The following is a 17,084-nucleotide window of genomic DNA, read 5'->3' as shown; positions in this document are numbered from 1 at the left end:
CCATTATTCTCCGTTGACAGACTCGAAACTTGTTCTTCTTGCTGCAGTGCAGTGCCTTTCTCAGCCCTTTGAGGAGTGTCACTTGGGGAGGTCTGCGATCCACCTTCTTTCTTCGAACTCTTCTTCCCACGACCATATTTCTTGCCCATGCCATATCAGGTGGGACATTTCGCACTGCCGAAATGCAGACTTATGACGGACTCTCTGTGCAAAGCAATTCTGCATCCGTTTCCGCGCAGCCGCATCCTCAATCCTCGTCCAATCAGCCTCCTCTGGCGAGCGGATGAACGGTCTCCACACTTCTTCCATCATGGCCAACAAGCTCTTTCCAGTGCCTAATTTTTCAGATTAGAATTCAAATCCAATGACCATTAATTCGATGGTTGGGAAGCTGGAGATCCGGTCGAAGAGTCGGAAAAGTTCACCTCGAGGAGGAGGTATCTCCGCGGCGTTAAATACTGACCGTGGTGATGTGTAATCCAGGAGATCAACCTAAAGTTTCGAAATGATTACTCAACAGCACCTGTAAAGTCGGAATTTAGAAAGGGATTTGTTTTTCCTTGCCTTTCTGGCTTGGGGATTTGCTGCCTGCAAAGGCTTCGATGACCGGGAAAAACTAAAACGACCCCCGCCCCCGGGGGTGTCGATTGGGAGCAGGCTATCCACTAACCCAAAGCATAGGCGCTCGGACAGGAATGCCAAAACTCTGACTTTTTCTTTAATTTTCTTTAATTTAATAAGAAATTAATATAATCTAATACTTTTCTTATATCCTTATCGAGCTAATTAAGAGCTATTTTTCAAATACAAACTTTTTATAAATTTTGAATTAGTAATTATTCTTTAAACCAAAGAAATTAAAAAAAAATATTTTAAAGCTTAAAGGTAGGCTTAAGAAAGCCTAGAAATTTAGTAAATAAGTCCCTAAACCAAGATATAAGAGCTCTATAATAAATAATTTATAGGGCCTAATACGGCTCAAAAACTAGAACTTAGTTAATTAGTATATAAACTTCTTTAAATCAAAATACTATTTTAAGGAATTATAATATGCTAGCTTATACTCATATTAAAAAATCTAACTCAAAATTTTTAAAAAGCATAAGTAGCCAATTACAAGTCGTCGACACCCCTAATCGACCCCCACCAACAAACGCCTTTAAAGACAATACCAAGTTCATACATCATCAACAAATTACACGAGGAGCCCGCTTGTCTACAACATGCAGAAGGAAGCAGCGGATTGCTTTCTACAGAGTTGGCTTCCTCCCCGTTTGACCTTGATCAAACTGAGCGAGAGCACAACGCCTGGTTACGATCCAGAACCCTTTGTTACGATTGCCAATCAATCATCGATCTCCTACATCGCGAATGGGAGCGGACTGAAGCCAACTCCATACTCTCGACAAATCACAACTGTTCAGCACTACGCTACTCAGCACGGCACTGCCCCTTGTGCCAGCTGTTCTTGACCGATTTCAATAGTCATTGTTTTCAAGAGGCTGATATTAAAGCATGGGGAGACAGAGACACCGTTGCATCGCCAATATGCTGGCCAAATACTGACCTGAGGGGCATTCGGTTGGAAACTTGGGATCCCAGAACGCGCGAGATTCTGGAGATCGCAAGTTTGCACTTATGGACACCCGGTATTTCACCTCCCTTAGTTCACTAGGACGCTGTCTGATTGGTGAACAAGCAGTTGGTAATGTGGCTGTCGTCCAGCAAGCCAGTAGAGCCACGGAATGTGCAAGATCATGGGAGGTTGCCAAACGCTGGGTGGAAGAGTGCACGACATCTCACCCTACTTGCCAACGAGCTATAATGCCTGGAAAACTACCGACAAGGCTCTTGGACGTTGGAACAAATGGCCACGAGCTTCATCTTTGCCTCTCTAAAGATTTGCCAGAAGATACAAAATACCTTACCCTCAGTCACTGCTGGGGCTCGAAGCGCTTCTTGACACCAACAAGAAACAATTTGGAATCATTTTTCGAGAGGATCCCATTTGAAATTCTTAGTAAAACATGCAGAGATGCAATCACTTCAACTCGTCGCCTGGATTTTCGTTATCTCTGGGTTGACTCGCTGTGCATCTTCCAAGGGGATCACAAGGATTGGTCAATGAAGCAGCAACGATGGGAACTGTCTATGCAAATTCAGTACTCAATCTAACTGCCGTAGACTCACCCGATAGCTACACAGGTTTATTCTTCCAACGGCTCGAGAACAGGCTCCTGGGATGGAGATTCAAAGTACCATTGGAACAAGAGCAAGGAGTGTCCTACGAGGAATCCGTCTGGGACTGTGTACCAGCACGCAGACGCGAATCATTTACTAATAACGTCCTAACCGCTCGAGCTTGGGTGTTCCAGGAGCGCTTTCTCGCACCCAGAAATTTGTATTTCGGCATGGACGAGTTATCCTGGGAATGTAGAACGCGAAGTACTTACGAGGCCTCCCCGTTTGACGACCAATCACTCGTAAGAGATGGAAGCCTGCCATTCCATAACCCGCTTGTAGATATCACAAATAGTGCGACTCAATGGTTTCAAATCTTAAAGCACTACAGCAAAGGTAGACTGACGGTTGAATCGGACAAGCTCACAGCACTCTCGGGTGTCGCCAAGCTCTTCGCTCTTAAATCTGGAAAGACGTATATTGCCGGGTTGTGGAAAGAGGATTTACTAAACCAACTGCTATGGAAAGTCGCCTCACCCACAAATAAGATTGGCATCTATCGCGCTCCGTCATGGTCTTGGGCCGCGGTCGACAGTCAAGTCGATTTACTTTGCGATCAACACACCACTGAACCGATCAAACCCCTCATCACAGTGGAACAATACTTCGTCGAGCCTTCCCAATCTATTTTCGAAGATGGACGTGGCGCTTACGTTCTTGTTCGAACTCCCGGCCTGAAATCGTGTCGCATTGCTATTTGGAAAGGAAAGAGGGGAGACTGGGGATGGGGACAACTCGGGAACTTAGTGATCGAACTCCCTTGGTGGTCGCCCGGAACCCAGCTCTATAGCGAACTATCACTTGATATCAAAGACCTCGATTTAGGCTGTGATTTCTACTTGTTGCAGCTCTTTGTTGGGACGGGGTTGGTGGTAAAGCCGACTAATGAAGGGTCGTTTGTCAGAGTTGGCTGTTTCAGACACCTGACGGTATACGAATCTGAGGTGGAAATTGGTACAGAGGAATCATCCCAGTTGTACAAGAGGTTTGCAAGACAGATGGCAAAGTTGACGGATGGAGAGCGGGGGATTCTTGGCGACTCTGTTGGTTTGATGAGGACGGGAACCCTCTTTACGTTATCAAACTTGTTTAGCTGAAAATTATGGAGGAGGAATAAGCGACTGGAAGATAGGAGACATATGAATAGAAGGAAACATTGAAGGATGAAAAGGTGGAGGGGGCATCAGGTACGAAACTCGATTGATCACACGCTGAGAAAAAGGGGTGCAGTGAATCCTGACCAGTTTGGTATCTAAACCCAGGAGCTCGATATTGACAATGATTACTGATCGTGGTCAGAATGGTTCCATTTCCTCGGCAGAGAACGAACTCTCTTCTTCAATTATGCTTTTATGATTAAGACCTTGATATATCCAGTGTAAGGAGCACAATGGCGAGATGGGCCTTTCACACCTTCCGCAGTTAACCCCGTCGGCATAGATTTGAGGGTACAGTTCACTGACGCTGGTCAGAAAGTCAGAAGATAGTACGAGGGTCAGAGTAAGTAATGATTAGACTCCTATAAATTTGATAGAGTATTCTAATGACAAAATGAACTTCCCATCACACTTTGCGATGATATGTTAACCGAACGCACGTGACGTCGTCGTCTTCGCCACCCCCTTCTCCCGTACCCTCCTACCTTCCTTGGATCGTCCTAACGTTTCCGGTCCAGCGGCACAATGGCAAATGTATCTGAGACAAAGAAAGACTCTCTAATCGTCCCACTTTAGCTGCTCCTAAAATCGCAAATCTTGTCTTTGTTCCTCAAATCCTTTCATCCCTCGCACCAACTCCATTTCAAACCTCTTCCCCTCAAAACACCTCACTTCCCAAAGCTCTATTACACAGCAAACTGTTTAGTAATTGATAGTATGTTATTTCAATTTAATTCTGCACTCGTATCAGTTCCCAGCACCCTAGACAGAAATCATCCACCGTCTCGCGCTGATTCACGTGTCTACACCCAGCCAGCGCTTGATAGTACTGGCATAATTCAATGGTGTCACAGCGGAGATGGTCGCAAAGCGAGTAGTGGGTTATATTGTAGGTACACATTTTGATATATATACGAGTGCTTGGTGGTTTGGCTTTGGGAAGAGGTGTGAGGAGAATTGCAACCTGCGTTGGTTTCGTTGATGGTCGATGGGATACAAGGGGCTGTTCTGGGGATGGGATATATATGGTGAGTGTTCTTTATCTATTCAAGTCCAATCTTTTCTTTGTGGAGGAACTGGAAGAGTATTTTTAGTAAAGTCTGTCAAGGAGCATACGAGGAAGTCTTTGACGCTGAGGACTTCCTTGGATGGAGGCAAGAGAAAGGTATTGTTTTCCCCTTATTCACTAACTCCGCCTCTTAAAATTTCTTTAAACATAATTCAAAGCTAGTTTTCGAGAACAAAGTACGAAATATCCATATAATTTCACCTCGCTTGCTGTCTAAAATTTCTTGCAAACTCCCTTCTTCGAGAAACATCTTACCAAAACCAACAAACCTTCTCCTGCGAATAATCTTTCAACCTAAACAAACAAATACACAGAACGTTATGTCTGGATACGGATCCCACGGCTCTGGAAGCGGCGGGAGCAGATACCGCGCTGGCTATGATTCCAATTCCGACGATAACCACACTGGTCCGTACTATCGTGACGTGAACTTCTACGCAGCTAGTCGTCCAAGTCGCTCTACTAGTAGAACTTCGAGTTCAGACCGCCCCCATTACGATTATGAAAGCGATGAGCCTCGAGGTCGTAGCTGCACTCCATCACCACCTCCAAGACCAGGATGCAGCACCTATACAAGTAGCTATACCGGTAGCTATAGAAGCAACGCTCGGTCGCCATTCTCCTCCACGGCGAATCGTGGGTACCGTACATCCTCCCCTCCCCCAACTCGCGCTCCCTCGCCACCACGTCAAAGCCAATCGTCATATTCATCTTACTCATCCTACTCCTCTTCCTCTCGCTCCGCACCTCCCCCTCAATCATCATCCTCAGCGAGACAAAACTCTCCAGCCCCATATACATATGGAGACGAAGAGCCAGACCGTATCCCCCACGACCCCGGTGCTTGGAATAATTATTCCACCACCTCTACTCGCGAGCAACTCATATCTTATTTTGTTAGCCGTGGCTATGATAGAGTTACTGCCGAGAGGGAAGTAGGCAAGGAGTTTGAGGCGCATGCACCGCAGCATCGCTCTGGGCTGGGCCCTGGTCCTTCGCGCTTTCAAGAAGCTGGAGGAAGCAGAAATGGGGGTGGGAGTGGGAGTGGAAGAGGAAGAGACCCAGGCCCGGACAACTTCTCAGGATATAGGGGCCAGGGAGGGAGAGACGATGGAATCCGATTTGACCAAACATACGGAGGTCCTAGATTCGGAGTTCCTCCGATGCCTGGAGACTACAGGGGATGGTAATTAGGATTTGAGAAAGAATAGAGAGATAGGTAAGTAGGTGAAGCAAACTTGAGATATAGGGGTGTGATGTGACATGTGACACTTACTACGCGCCGCATAACCAGCGCCCTTTCGAGTTCTGCTTTGAGTTTAAAGTAAGCAAGCAACATGTACACAGAGAATTGACGATTTTCCTCCCTAAACTAAATGAATTGTTTAGATATACATAAGGAGTTACCTATCATCGCGCGTGCCATAACATTCGGTAGGTTTAGCCGAAGGCGCCTCTGAACCTCTGAATCCCTTTCACAGACTTATGTACTTGTAAAATATCGGTTTCTTCGGCCATTTGGAATTGGCGTATCTCTGAATCAAGGCCCAATCGTAAGCGGTACTTTAATAATATCGACTCCGCAGACGAGAGCAGCTTTCTTTATCCCGTAATTCCGCCGAGCTGATTACCTTAAATGGATGAGGTGGTGCAAGAGGGCATATACCTACAACAGGAGAATTGTTAACTCGTTGACAACTTCAACGAAGATTCACGAATTGCTTACCTTCTCGTGATGTAGGTTAGACTCTATTTCTCTTGCATTGCAGACAATTTTTATATGAGTGAAGTGACGCTTGCCAAGACCTAAAATCCCATTTCTGTTTTGCTCTACTTTTCATTCCTTACAAATCGTCTTCCAATCAAGCGATTGGAGGATTGAGCCTTTAATAAACACGCGAGATATTAAAAATGTTTTCTATATACTTCAGTAGTAACTATGCTCTAGAGCTTTTGGTTGTCGTAACTCTCCACCGGATACATGATTTGACATGCATTTACTAATTTCTTAGAAGAGTTCACCAGCCAAACGCCCACACCGCTCAACCGCTCAACCGCTCAAACTTAGATTTGACTACAATAACACAACTTGGGGAAATAAACTCTATATTCGGACTCCCCGGAGTATTCTCTATAATCTATGGAGTTCTGGGGATTTTTCAAGCACTTTGAAAAAGGGTCAATTTTTTGGTGTTCTGACAGGGGTAAAAGTGGGTGGTTGCGTGGTGTGGGCGTTTGGCTGGTGAACCCTTCTAGAACTATCCCCCCCTTGAATAACTTACAGTGGGCCCAAGGATAATACCACCCAAGCACTGGCCGAAACGCCATTCAACTCGAACTGAGCAGCCTCTCGGTCATTAGTCCCATCTCGCATGCTGTGTAACTTCAAGATGGCCTCTCGGTAACTGCCACGTCGAGGAGGTTATCCACACTTATGCAGCCGCCCTATCGCAAACTTTCGATCCGATTTCCCCCTCACACGTCAGCGCGCAGACGGACATTGTTCCACATCTTGGCACTTACACAGTGCCTGTCCGTCAATCCACTGCACATATTAAGACGCAATCTTATCCTATATGAAGACGCTCCATCGGCCTCGCTGCACTATACTGGCTTTTCGCCAATTATCTAGCAATGGAGACTTTATCAGAAGGAAACCACGCTGGTCAAGCAGTTGACGACTCCTTTCTAGGTGTTGAGTCTCGCGTTCCTCTTCGCATATCAACTTCAGACATCATCACAGCCGGTTCGGGTATCCTCGTTGAGGGGCAAATTCAGGGTAACGAAGACATTTTTCGTGTCGCCCAAACTCTCGTGACCGTCCAGTACGTTAACCCTATAACCAGCTGGTAGCACACCTATATCTACTATCTTATTTGCATGCTAACTCTTTCTGTCTCTAAAGAAGCGATAGCCATATGAACGATACATGCGACAGCTGCCTCGTGTGGACTGGCAGCGCACTTTACCGGGAAACAAATCCCACAAAACAGCTCAGCCTGTCGGTGTGCAGCACTTGCAAAGTTGTGCGATATTGCTCAAAGGTATTCGGCTTCTCTGATTCAAGTAAATACCCTATTATATGATCTAACAATCTTTCGTAGGCATGTCAAAAGAAAGCCTGGAAGAGACACCGCAAGGCAGAGTGCAAAATGTGCGAATTCTTGAATCCGAGCGTCTCTTTGGCTCAAATTAACTTCTCGACATCAGATTTGGCTTACATCGGTCGGAGGGTATTGGGCACATTATGCGTGCAACAATGCGTCTCTTGCATATGCACCTGAGCGGCCAGCTGACGGAGAATAAATGGTCTGCTCTCCTGAATCTAAAGTCACACAAGGATAAGTTAAAAACCACTGATACATCGTTCTGGCCCGATGTTGACAGAGCTTGTCAAAATATCAAGATATGGGCCAATACAAGTGTGGAACAAGACGTTCTGGAAGACTTAATTTGTATTGTAAGGATAGTTTTGTTTGCTCGTCTGCAGCTTTTCAAGATCAATCCATCCCTTTCTTTATACTTTTACCATTTTATTCCCATCCAGTACTATATCAACAAACCTGTCAACATATGCCCCTTTGGAATTCTTTACTAATATTCATAGTTCGTTATCAATAGCATGAGCATAGCAAGTCCGGAGGGGACCACTCTAGGCAGCTGTCTAGAGCCATTTGCCGCCCTCATGAATCATTCATGTGATCCAAATTCTGCCTTCTTTTTTGAAGGACCAGAGTTGCGAGTCCGATCGATTAAGACTATTATGGCGGGGGAAGAGATAACAATTTCATATACTGACCCTACTGAAAGCTTTGACTTCCGCCAAAAGCAACTAACAAATTATTACTTTATATGCAAATGCAAGAAGTGTGAGAAAGAAGCTCTAGGGGAATGGAGAACCGAAGACACCGAGCCCAATAGACCGACTAAAGAATCACAGGATCAACTAAGGGCATTATTGCAATTGGACCCTAAAACAACTTCCCCTGAAGCTGTCGAAGCCTCAGCGAGGCGAATCTGCCGTGAAGGATGTCCAGGAAAGCGTTGGCCACGCGATCTACCTCCAATGCCTTCGCTACAAATAAGTCTTGCTCAACACTACCGTGAGAGGCTGAACTGGCCCAAGGTTTATAGCCTCTGGCTGAAAACATGCTTTGAGACCGATCCATCAATCTGGGCAAGTCAATACAGTCTTCACCGTGTGGAGCATTTCATGCATTATATAGGTGTAGAAGTGTAAGTAAGACACTATATTGTGCCAGTTGGCTTACTGACTCTATGTCTCTTCAACAGCCACGTTGCGAATCTATTATTCGGGGCCGACTCCAGCGTCCAAGAGTTACAACAGTTAAAAAGTACAATTTCAGCTGTGCAATACCCTCATATCAAGAGGTTTGCGGAGGACGCTAGGAGAGCGTATGGAAGAGACAGCACGATGGCAGAACTGGCAAGGTTATGGGAACGGAGATGGGATGATATTCTGAATGGCCAGGGGTCAGATCCTAGAGTTTTGGTATCATATTGGGCAAGCAATGATGGAAAATTGGAGCTGAAGAAATATGAGCTGAAGTTGTTAGAGTGGGCTGAAAATTTTGGGATCTGAGGAGAGAGCATCTCGTTCTTCAGAATTATCTACATGTTTCCTATATCTAGTCGCATCGACGACACTCGTGTTGAGTGAAAGTGGAGTTTGATCAAGATTTGGTGGCGGACGTGGAGAAAGAGTGGACGGAGTGGCAAGATCGTATACAGCGTTCCAAATTTCTTCGTCGGGGCATCGTCAACGACTTTTCGCAGGGGGGACAACAGATGTGATGTCGCTAATGTAAACGAGGTGCTATTCCACGCTGCTAGAAACACTTCCTTGTACTTAGGGGGAATCAAAGAAGGGAATGTCGTTGATAATTTCTTGCATTGAACTGTATTGCAAGAATTAGTCCTCGCCGTAAACCCACAAGCCGGGAATTATGACGGCGGCCCCTGCCAGTCCTCCCTCGTCCAGTCTTCATAGTCATTGTCGTTCCCATCATATGAATCTTCAGTTGAGTCGAAAGCCCCGTCAACGTAATCTTGAGGAGGCATGTAATTTCACTGATCCAAAGTCTTATTTTGATCTTCGTTCCATGGAGCCACCACCCTCTCTGAGCCATGATCCTTTAGCGTCTTCTGGTTCACACATGAAGTATTGAACGCTTGTGCACCAAGAATATGCATATCGACGAGCAGACCCGTCTGGTAGGGATTCCCGTACAGAAGGGTAATGATGGAAAGGGAGCCCTCGCGGCAGAGGTCTACGCCTTCGAGATTGCTATACCTGGTTGGCGAGTACGGGACTGGTGGTGCATGGCGGAAGATGAGCCAGTCAACCAGACCTATTGAAATTGGTACGCTACCATAGCTAGCTTACCAGTCCTTCCAGCACCAGGTTCAACCACTAATTTAGGGTTCTCCACTCTCATTTGTCATGCGTCACTCGCCGAGCTTACGAAGCTTACTAGTATATCGTCATTTTGATTACCTTTGATTTATCAGCTGATTGATAATGTATCGGAGAAAGCGGGCTCGGCATTACCGGTATTGCCGAAGGGTAATGGGAATAAATCCCTTACTTTGGACATTTTTCCTCTGTTTCCAGAACTCACTTCTGTATCTAGTCATTCTGCAGTCTGTCAACCTTCAATATATCGATTTTCCTTCAATAAATCGATTACTTTTCAATAAGACCACCAATTTGCTCCGCTGTGTTGATTACATTTGTCTCGATGGCGGTTTTCATACTAAATTAAGGGCTATGGCGCTGTAAATTGCTGTAGCTGTTCACCTCCGTCGCCGATGTCCTCCGGTTCCACAGGCAGCAATCTAGGGCCGATCTTGGTTGACAGCTGTTGACTGCCGACCGCAAAACTCTTCAGCCGCGGTGGAGCTCCTCCTCCCGACACCAGCAAATTAATAAGCGTGTTCATGCATTCTCGCATACGCTCTAGTTTATTAATCAGCCAACTTGGGAGGTGCTCCGTTCATCTGCGGAAGTCACCAACTACCTCGCCTTTCCCAGATTTATTGGTCATCTACCAGCTAAGCCGTGCTGGAGGGATTTATCAGCCAATCAATCCCAAGCTCTTCCTGCCACTTGGGATTTCAAGTGGCCACATCAATGTGCTCCTATACTTGCAGGGCAAAACTCTACGGAAAGAGTCGATGTTGACATACGTGGACGCAGATTAATAATCATCTAATTGCTAAGCCGTACAGTTTGATCAATATTGTGCTTTGAAAGTTGTCCATTATTAAGTCACCGAATAACTCTTCCTTCGGCATATATGAACTCGAATCACACCTTTATGGTGAACCATTGCAAGTCATTATCACTCCATCCAGAGACGAGACCAGACCCAAAACACTTTTAAATTGTCCCCTGCCTCGAACGACAGTATGACTTCTTACTTAGTCACTGGTAGCTCTCGCGGGCTCGGACTTCACTTCGTTGAAGAACTGGTAAGAAACCATGCAGAATTTATTACTGGCAAATGGCTAAAATCTATCAAGCTGAAAACCCCTGAAAACTTTGTCATAGCTTCAGTGCAAAACCCGAGCAAAGCCGCAGAACTCCAAACACTGCTCAGCAAATATCCCAAAGAGCGATCAGCAGTGTGGGCAAAAACTACTCAAGCTACTCAAGCTACTCTAGAGTAGTCTTGAGTAGAGTAGAGTAGAGTTTGAGTAGCGTAATATAGTACTTGAGTAGAGTAGAGTAGAGTACTACTCTAGAGTAACTCAAGAGTAGTCACGTGAATGTGGTAAATCGGTATTTATTTAATTATTAATAAATAAATAAGGTACCCATTAAGTAGCAGTATATAAGTTAAACTAGAGCTTATATAAGTCTATTTAAATACTACTTTTTTTTTTATAAAAAACAGATTTCCCTCCTCGGAATCTTTCTTTTCCTTCTTTTGTCCTTCCCCCCTTACTTCTTCTAATTCGTCTTTAAATAGCCCCCAGCTTTTTAAGCAAGATATTATCTTAATAGTACTCTTATTAAGTCTATTATGTAATTTAGATATAATAAGAGCACCTTGAGAGAAGAGTTTGCCCTTAATAGCCGAGGAAGCCTAAGAATATATTATGGTTCTACCTTGCTTACCAAGCCTTGCCACTACTTGATTGGGCAATGTAGTGGCGCTAGACTCGGGCCACCCCGGAGCCTTACCCAATTAGGCCAGCGTGTCACGTGTCGCATCACGTGTAACGTCACGTGCGCACTACTCAACTACTCTAAAATATTCTAGAGTAGTTGAGTAGAGTATTGAGTAGAGTATGAGTAGTGAGAAATTTATTTGAGTAGAATATGAGTAGGGCCCACTACTCTACTCTACTCTACTCATTTCCCACACTGGCGATCAGCCATCGTACAACTGGATATCGATAGCCCGAATCGATCAAAAATGCCGCAGTCGAGGTCTCGAAGCTACTGCCAGAAGGTCTCGATGTATTCGTCAGCAATGCTGGTGTGAACTTCCAACCCACAGCCATTTTTGAAGAACTGTCTGTATTCTTGTTCGCCAAAAACCACACAGCTTAAATAACAGGACAATTCAATTCATAGGGGCCTCCCATTGCTTGAAAATGAATTGAAGCTCGAAATTATCAACAACACTATCCTCATACGCTCCTGCCTCCCACTCATTCGTGCGGGTAAAGCAAAGAAGTTCGTCTTCGTCAGTGCGTCACTTCTCTGCTCGGATCCATCGAGCTTGCCGAGGGTATGCCAGGTCTCAACGACTCATACTGCGTCTCCCGAGCAGCACCCAACATGCTTATCCGAAAATGGGGAGGTGCCTTGAGCCATGAGGGTACTACTACTGCTTTGGTTCATCCAGGTAAGTCAATCCTACCAATTCTTTTCGATCCTGAGTACGTCGAAGTTTGATCATACTAATGTTATCTCTTTAGGGTGGGTTCCTATGACCGAGATTGGCGCTGAGATCGAAGAATGGATGAACAAGTATGCTCCCAACTTCGCCAGAGTTACTCCCCACAATTCGGCTGCCGGATGCGTGAAGATATTCGAGACTGTGACCATCGAGCAGACGAACTCTTTCTGGAATTATGACGGAACAAATCTCCCTTGGTAGAGAGAGGTCTGTTGGGACTACACATTGTCGAGGGCCGGGCGAAGCAGGACATGGTGTGATATTAGAGGTATTGATTATACAGTCATTCACTAGAAAAATACTGGTGGTTTCCTTATGAAATGCAATAGATTTCATATTCCAAACGGTCCAATTCAAGCAAATTGCAACCGCGAAACTGGCCAGTGAGGATAATGGCTTTGTATGGGTCGAGGAGTTTGCCTCGGGCCCTCGGGCCGGATTGGTGTAAATGGGTAAAATGAGTCAGCACTCTCTTGTTTGTCGCATTCGGTTAGGAGGCTTGCTCCTCCGGCTCAGGCGTTCATCACCACTCAGCCAGCTCATCTGAGCACACTGAGCACCATGAGAATCTGCTATTTTTTAACTTCTGCAAATATGTCTTTACCAATCGCATTAGAAAGTAATGCACATAAATAAAGCAGAGTGGGGAGTTGCATTTGAAGTAAAAGAGTTGATTAAAAAGCGGCTAGAAAAGAGCTCAGGTGAAGTGTGAGAACTCCAGAATATGGGTGCACAGAGCCCCGCTAAGCAGAGTGATCGCATTATGCCTAAATAAGAGATCTCACTGCAATAGTACTGCAACAGAAAGTAATTAAAAGGGCCTCGCTCCCTCAATTCCACTTGGAACCCCCTGTCATGAATTGACTTCAAATTGAGTACCAATCTCAGAAGTTGAGACTCAGCCCATCTGAGGGTTTTGTGAGACGAGACGATAATTTGATGTGTATGCTTGTTTTGAGACCAAATCCCCAACAGCAACCAAGCACTTGTGAAAACCCCTAAACAGGCAGCGTTCCCCTCTTTTCTTGTGTGTGGCCATTTATATAAGCTCCAGCTCCCTGCACTTAGTTTCATCGAAGGCCTCCCCCTGCATAATGCCATGGACATAGCTCTCGCCGACCAGGCGCGATTGGTTATCCTCCTGTCGGATGATAAGAGGGACCTTCCCCCCTTTAAACAGTCCGACCTGGTCGTCGACTCTCGTCGTCGGTGGCACCAACGCAAAGTACCCCATTTTGGTAATTGCGAATCGGGAGTAGAACGCCGGTCGCATCAGCATTAAGAACAACCCGTCACCGTCATACACGGTATCTGTCACGCTGTAACCAACCGCTGCGAGGTAGTTATACATGTCACGAAACTTATCGACGCGGTATTTTTTCAGCACACGCGGGGCCTTCATCGCCCGTCGCCAGCTTGTGAAGGCCTGCTCGGCAGACTCAAGGTGGTTGGGTGAGATATCAGTGCAGAGTGTACGCCAGAAAGCGCGCGTGCGCAACTCGCCGGTTGGATATATGGAATCATCGGTGCTGCCTAGCGCCAAGTCTTCGATCAACATCATCACGTCGAAATATGTGCTCATACTCGCTAGCCCCTCAGCCTCTAGGACAGACTCCATGTCGTCAAGCTTTTGGCCGAGCATCTGCTTCTGGAGTTGATCAAGCTTGGGAGGCTGGATGATTTCAGATAGCTGAGTGATGCTATCCACAAAGTAACCAGAGATAATAAGGATGCGACGACCCTTAAATGTGGGAATAGACGTGGATCCCCGCGACGCGGCGAACTCACGGATCGGGCCGCTCGCGATCGCTCTCTCGCCAGTGGGGAAAACGAGATCTAGCCTTGAAGATGCTGTGTGGCTCCAGTCAGGAGCCCAAGACGGCAGGCGCTGGCTGAACTGCGAATTGTTTTGCGGTACAGAGAGAAGGTCGAGGTTTCCGGATGACGACAGGATCAAGTTCGCAAGGTCCTCGTATACCTCCTCAACACTCTTGCTGTAATCCACCTGAACAGAGGTGGCCTCGCTGTCCGGAGGCGCGATGCCGAGAAGCCCGTATACTTTGTCCCGCGGATCCGTGGCTTCAAAGATGCGGCAGTCGTGCAACAGATCCAGCAGTGTTACCGGGTGAAGGTAATGGACGGATGGGACGGATTCTGATCGATGGACCCACTCACGGATTTGCGCAAGTGCTCCAATGAAGTTTTCGTCTTCAGGCCAGCCGCCCGATGCTCTCTTTCCGTTGACGAAAGTCATTGTGAAACCAAAAATGAAGGTATCCCAACTGATCGAGCGGTGACCGCAGACCATGGTGGCTTTAGAGGCAAGACTTAGCTCTTGAGTTATCCAGGTGCGCCGGAACCATTGTCGGCGAGCTAGATCTCGTAGCGCCAGGAGCTCATAGACATTCGGTGGATTCATGCGCAAAGGTAGATCTACATTAGAGTCTTCGGCGTTCTCACTTTCATCTCTTTCCTCATTTTCCTTACTCCTCGCTTTTTTATTGAAATCGCCTTCGTCAGTTTGCGCATATGATGGGTTGAAAGGATCTTGGTGATTCAGTGACCATGGCGTCCTATAATTGAACTGCATCTCAGGGGTCTTCAGATCCTTCCCTTCATCCTTGAAAAATTCACGCAGCTTCTCACAGAGCTCTATCCCGAGGCCACTGTTTTGATTTTCTTCGCCGAGCCACACAATAGTTCCGGATGCATTCCGGTATATATCACGCATGATGCCAACCTGCTGTGAACGCTCCTGCAGGTCTTCCTGGTTGATGCACACGGCGTCGATCCAGAGAAGTCGCTCTGCTGTCCTATTCCGTAAGTAGAGCAAAGCGGCCTTCAGATTCTTCGTGACATGTAATGCGCCACCTTCGCAACGAATGGTCGTCTTGACCGAAGCATCACCCCAACAGTATGACAACGCTTCATAGCTAACACAGTTGTCCAGTTCCACACATTCTATCACCAACTGGATATCCTCCAGGTCTTCTGCTGGTAGAAGCCTCACAAGTCGGGTTGACAGGGTCGACATTGAGCCCAATGGCTGGTAAGCGTAATCCGCTTTTGCACCATCACTGGCGGATTCAAGAAAATTAGCCCATGCAGCGGCTCGCTCTAGCTCTTGCGTCGTCAAAGGAGCCGGTTTCGGGTTGCCCTCGTCAATAAAGTCGAGCATCCACTGCTTAGGCATTGAAACTGTCTGACGAACATGTTGCACAAAACCATCTTTGGGATTGAATTGGTCCTTGTAAAAGCTCCCCAGCTTATCGTGCCAGTACTTTCTTGGCAGATTCAGGCTTTGCAAGGTGCCTTGTAGGAGGCCTGGATCCTGGGCCGCCTCTGCCGTGTCGCCATTTTTATTTTCTGGCCTGTTCCGCAGCAAAGACGCCTGATCTTTAAGATCAATGAGGGATTTGAACATCTCTATAGAGTCCGAGAAGCGCTGGAAAGCTTTGCTTATCGCTCCTTCTGTCTCCCCCCAATAGTCCCGTAAATTCCTCAATCGAGATCAACCGTGCGTCGTATCTTTAGTACACTCAGTATGCAAGTGCAGGCCATACTCGCCGTGCTTGGTACTCACAGCAAGGCTGCCAAGGCAGCGGTATCTCCTTCCAACGAGGTGATAGTCTCTCCTCAGCTACGCTGTCTGTCGCCTTCCATATACATTCGGCAAGATACAGGTCGAAGAGGTACATAGGCAATGAAGTATAAATTAATGGTGCCAGAAGTGGTATTGCAGGTTGGACAAACTAAATGGTGAGGATGTTGTCGCGCGCCCAAATTCGAAATGAGGTTCGCGGAAAGATATTTCTACCCTGGAAGCCTCTCGCTTGCGGCGGCCGCACGCGGAATTTAGAACTGCCAGTAACCGAAGCCCTGCACCAAAACACGCGAGATTATAATAAAAACCCTCGAAAATACACTTCTTAAAACAATTATTATCTTAGCTCATAATGTTTTCTTAATGAGTGACCCTTTAAAATATAATACGTTTTGTCTAGAAACTTTATATCTTATTAAAAAAAGAAATATAATATTAAAAAAATATTAAATATTTTCTTTATATTTATATAAGTAATTATTAATAGAAATATTGAGTTTATTTATTCTTATTTACTTTATATTAATATTACGAATTATTTGTAATATATTATATTAAATTATAAATTAAATTATTTATTTATATATAATTAATATAATATATACTATAAAAAGCTTTAAAAGTAGTTTATTTATTTTAAAATTAGTTTTAAGAACTTATATAAGACTTATATTAAAAATATAAAATATAATTTTAATTAATAAATATTTATAAAGTTATATTTTATTTTTATTTATATATATTATAATATTTTACTTTTACTTTTATAATATAAGAGTTTATTATTTATTTATTTTAAAATTAAATTACTTTTAAATTAAAGAATTAGTAAGTTTATTAAAATATATAAATATATATTATAAATCTAAAGTTTATATAAAGTTTAATCGTGGTTTAAAATCTTATATTAAATGCTTTAAGCGTTCTTAAATTATTAAGTCGTGAAAAGTGAATGTTTTTTAATAAACCTTATGTTTTTGTGCGGGGCGTGTTTTGGTGAGGAACTTCGGTTACGAGGTTAGGCCTGGACCAGGCTCTACGTAGGAGAAATACAACCGTATCAGGGCTATTAAATGTAG

At 45.1% G+C, this 17,084-nt stretch overlaps 5 protein-coding genes across 5 annotated transcripts; 4 read left to right on the top strand and 1 right to left on the bottom strand.

The window, feature by feature from the left end:
- The first annotated feature begins 2,045 nt into the window (after positions 1 to 2,045).
- Positions 2,046 to 3,555, top strand: K444DRAFT_715933 (uncharacterized protein). Its single transcript, XM_024888365.1, has one exon. It carries the CDS (start codon positions 2,139 to 2,141, stop codon positions 3,336 to 3,338), a length of 1,200 nt encoding a protein of 399 aa, XP_024739987.1. The 5' UTR covers positions 2,046 to 2,138; the 3' UTR covers positions 3,339 to 3,555.
- A 1,232-nt stretch (positions 3,556 to 4,787) lies between these two features.
- On the top strand, positions 4,788 to 5,657 carry K444DRAFT_626831 (uncharacterized protein; the record flags this gene model as incomplete). The annotated part of the gene is made up of 1 exon (XM_024882709.1): positions 4,788 to 5,657. One exon carries the CDS (start codon positions 4,788 to 4,790, stop codon positions 5,655 to 5,657), a length of 870 nt encoding a protein of 289 aa, XP_024739986.1.
- Positions 5,658 to 7,045: 1,388 nt separating this feature from the next.
- On the top strand, positions 7,046 to 9,262 carry K444DRAFT_661171 (SET domain-containing protein). Its single transcript, XM_024886550.1, has 6 exons — positions 7,046 to 7,292; positions 7,373 to 7,511; positions 7,572 to 7,621; positions 7,678 to 7,927; positions 8,075 to 8,703; positions 8,761 to 9,262. Exons 1-6 carry the CDS (start codon positions 7,102 to 7,104, stop codon positions 9,068 to 9,070), a joined length of 1,569 nt encoding a protein of 522 aa, XP_024739985.1. The 5' UTR covers positions 7,046 to 7,101; the 3' UTR covers positions 9,071 to 9,262.
- Positions 9,263 to 10,899: 1,637 nt separating this feature from the next.
- K444DRAFT_641460 (putative short-chain dehydrogenases/reductase) lies at positions 10,900 to 12,602 on the top strand (the record flags this gene model as incomplete). The annotated part of the gene is made up of 5 exons (XM_024884626.1): positions 10,900 to 10,962; positions 11,014 to 11,115; positions 11,897 to 12,016; positions 12,191 to 12,347; positions 12,421 to 12,602. 5 exons carry the CDS (start codon positions 10,900 to 10,902, stop codon positions 12,600 to 12,602), a joined length of 624 nt encoding a protein of 207 aa, XP_024739984.1.
- Positions 12,603 to 13,026: 424 nt separating this feature from the next.
- K444DRAFT_661170 (HET-domain-containing protein) lies at positions 13,027 to 16,175 on the bottom strand. The gene is made up of 2 exons (XM_024886549.1): positions 15,985 to 16,175; positions 13,027 to 15,929 (listed from the first exon to the last, which is right to left on the bottom strand). Exon 2 carries the CDS (start codon positions 15,823 to 15,825, stop codon positions 13,441 to 13,443), a length of 2,385 nt encoding a protein of 794 aa, XP_024739983.1. The 5' UTR covers positions 15,826 to 15,929; positions 15,985 to 16,175; the 3' UTR covers positions 13,027 to 13,440.
- Positions 16,176 to 17,084: the final 909 nt, after the last annotated feature.

The sequence above is a fragment of the Hyaloscypha bicolor genome (genome assembly GCF_002865645.1).
Source record: "Hyaloscypha bicolor E unplaced genomic scaffold K444scaffold_52, whole genome shotgun sequence".
NCBI classification, from domain to species: domain Eukaryota; kingdom Fungi; phylum Ascomycota; class Leotiomycetes; order Helotiales; family Hyaloscyphaceae; genus Hyaloscypha; species Hyaloscypha bicolor.
The sequence above is the reverse complement of the archived record's forward strand: the minus strand, read 5'-3'. Positions and strand labels throughout refer to the sequence as shown.

What these genes read in the sequence shown, in the direction of transcription:
- K444DRAFT_715933 (XM_024888365.1), top strand. Translation starts at nt 2,139, where the DNA reads ATGGGAACTGTCTATGCAAATTCAGTACTCAATCTAACTGCCGTAGAC.
- K444DRAFT_661170 (XM_024886549.1), bottom strand. Translation starts at nt 15,825, where the DNA reads ATGTTCAAATCCCTCATTGATCTTAAAGATCAGGCGTCTTTGCTGCGG.
- K444DRAFT_661171 (XM_024886550.1), top strand. Translation starts at nt 7,102, where the DNA reads ATGGAGACTTTATCAGAAGGAAACCACGCTGGTCAAGCAGTTGACGAC. An exon ending in CGCAAGGCAGAGTGCAAAAT is followed by an intron (nt 7,622 to 7,677) that starts GTGCGAATTCTT and finishes TCTCGACATCAG; the next exon opens with ATTTGGCTTACATCGGTCGG. An exon ending in TGGAAGACTTAATTTGTATT is followed by an intron (nt 7,928 to 8,074) that starts GTAAGGATAGTT and finishes TAATATTCATAG; the next exon opens with TTCGTTATCAATAGCATGAG.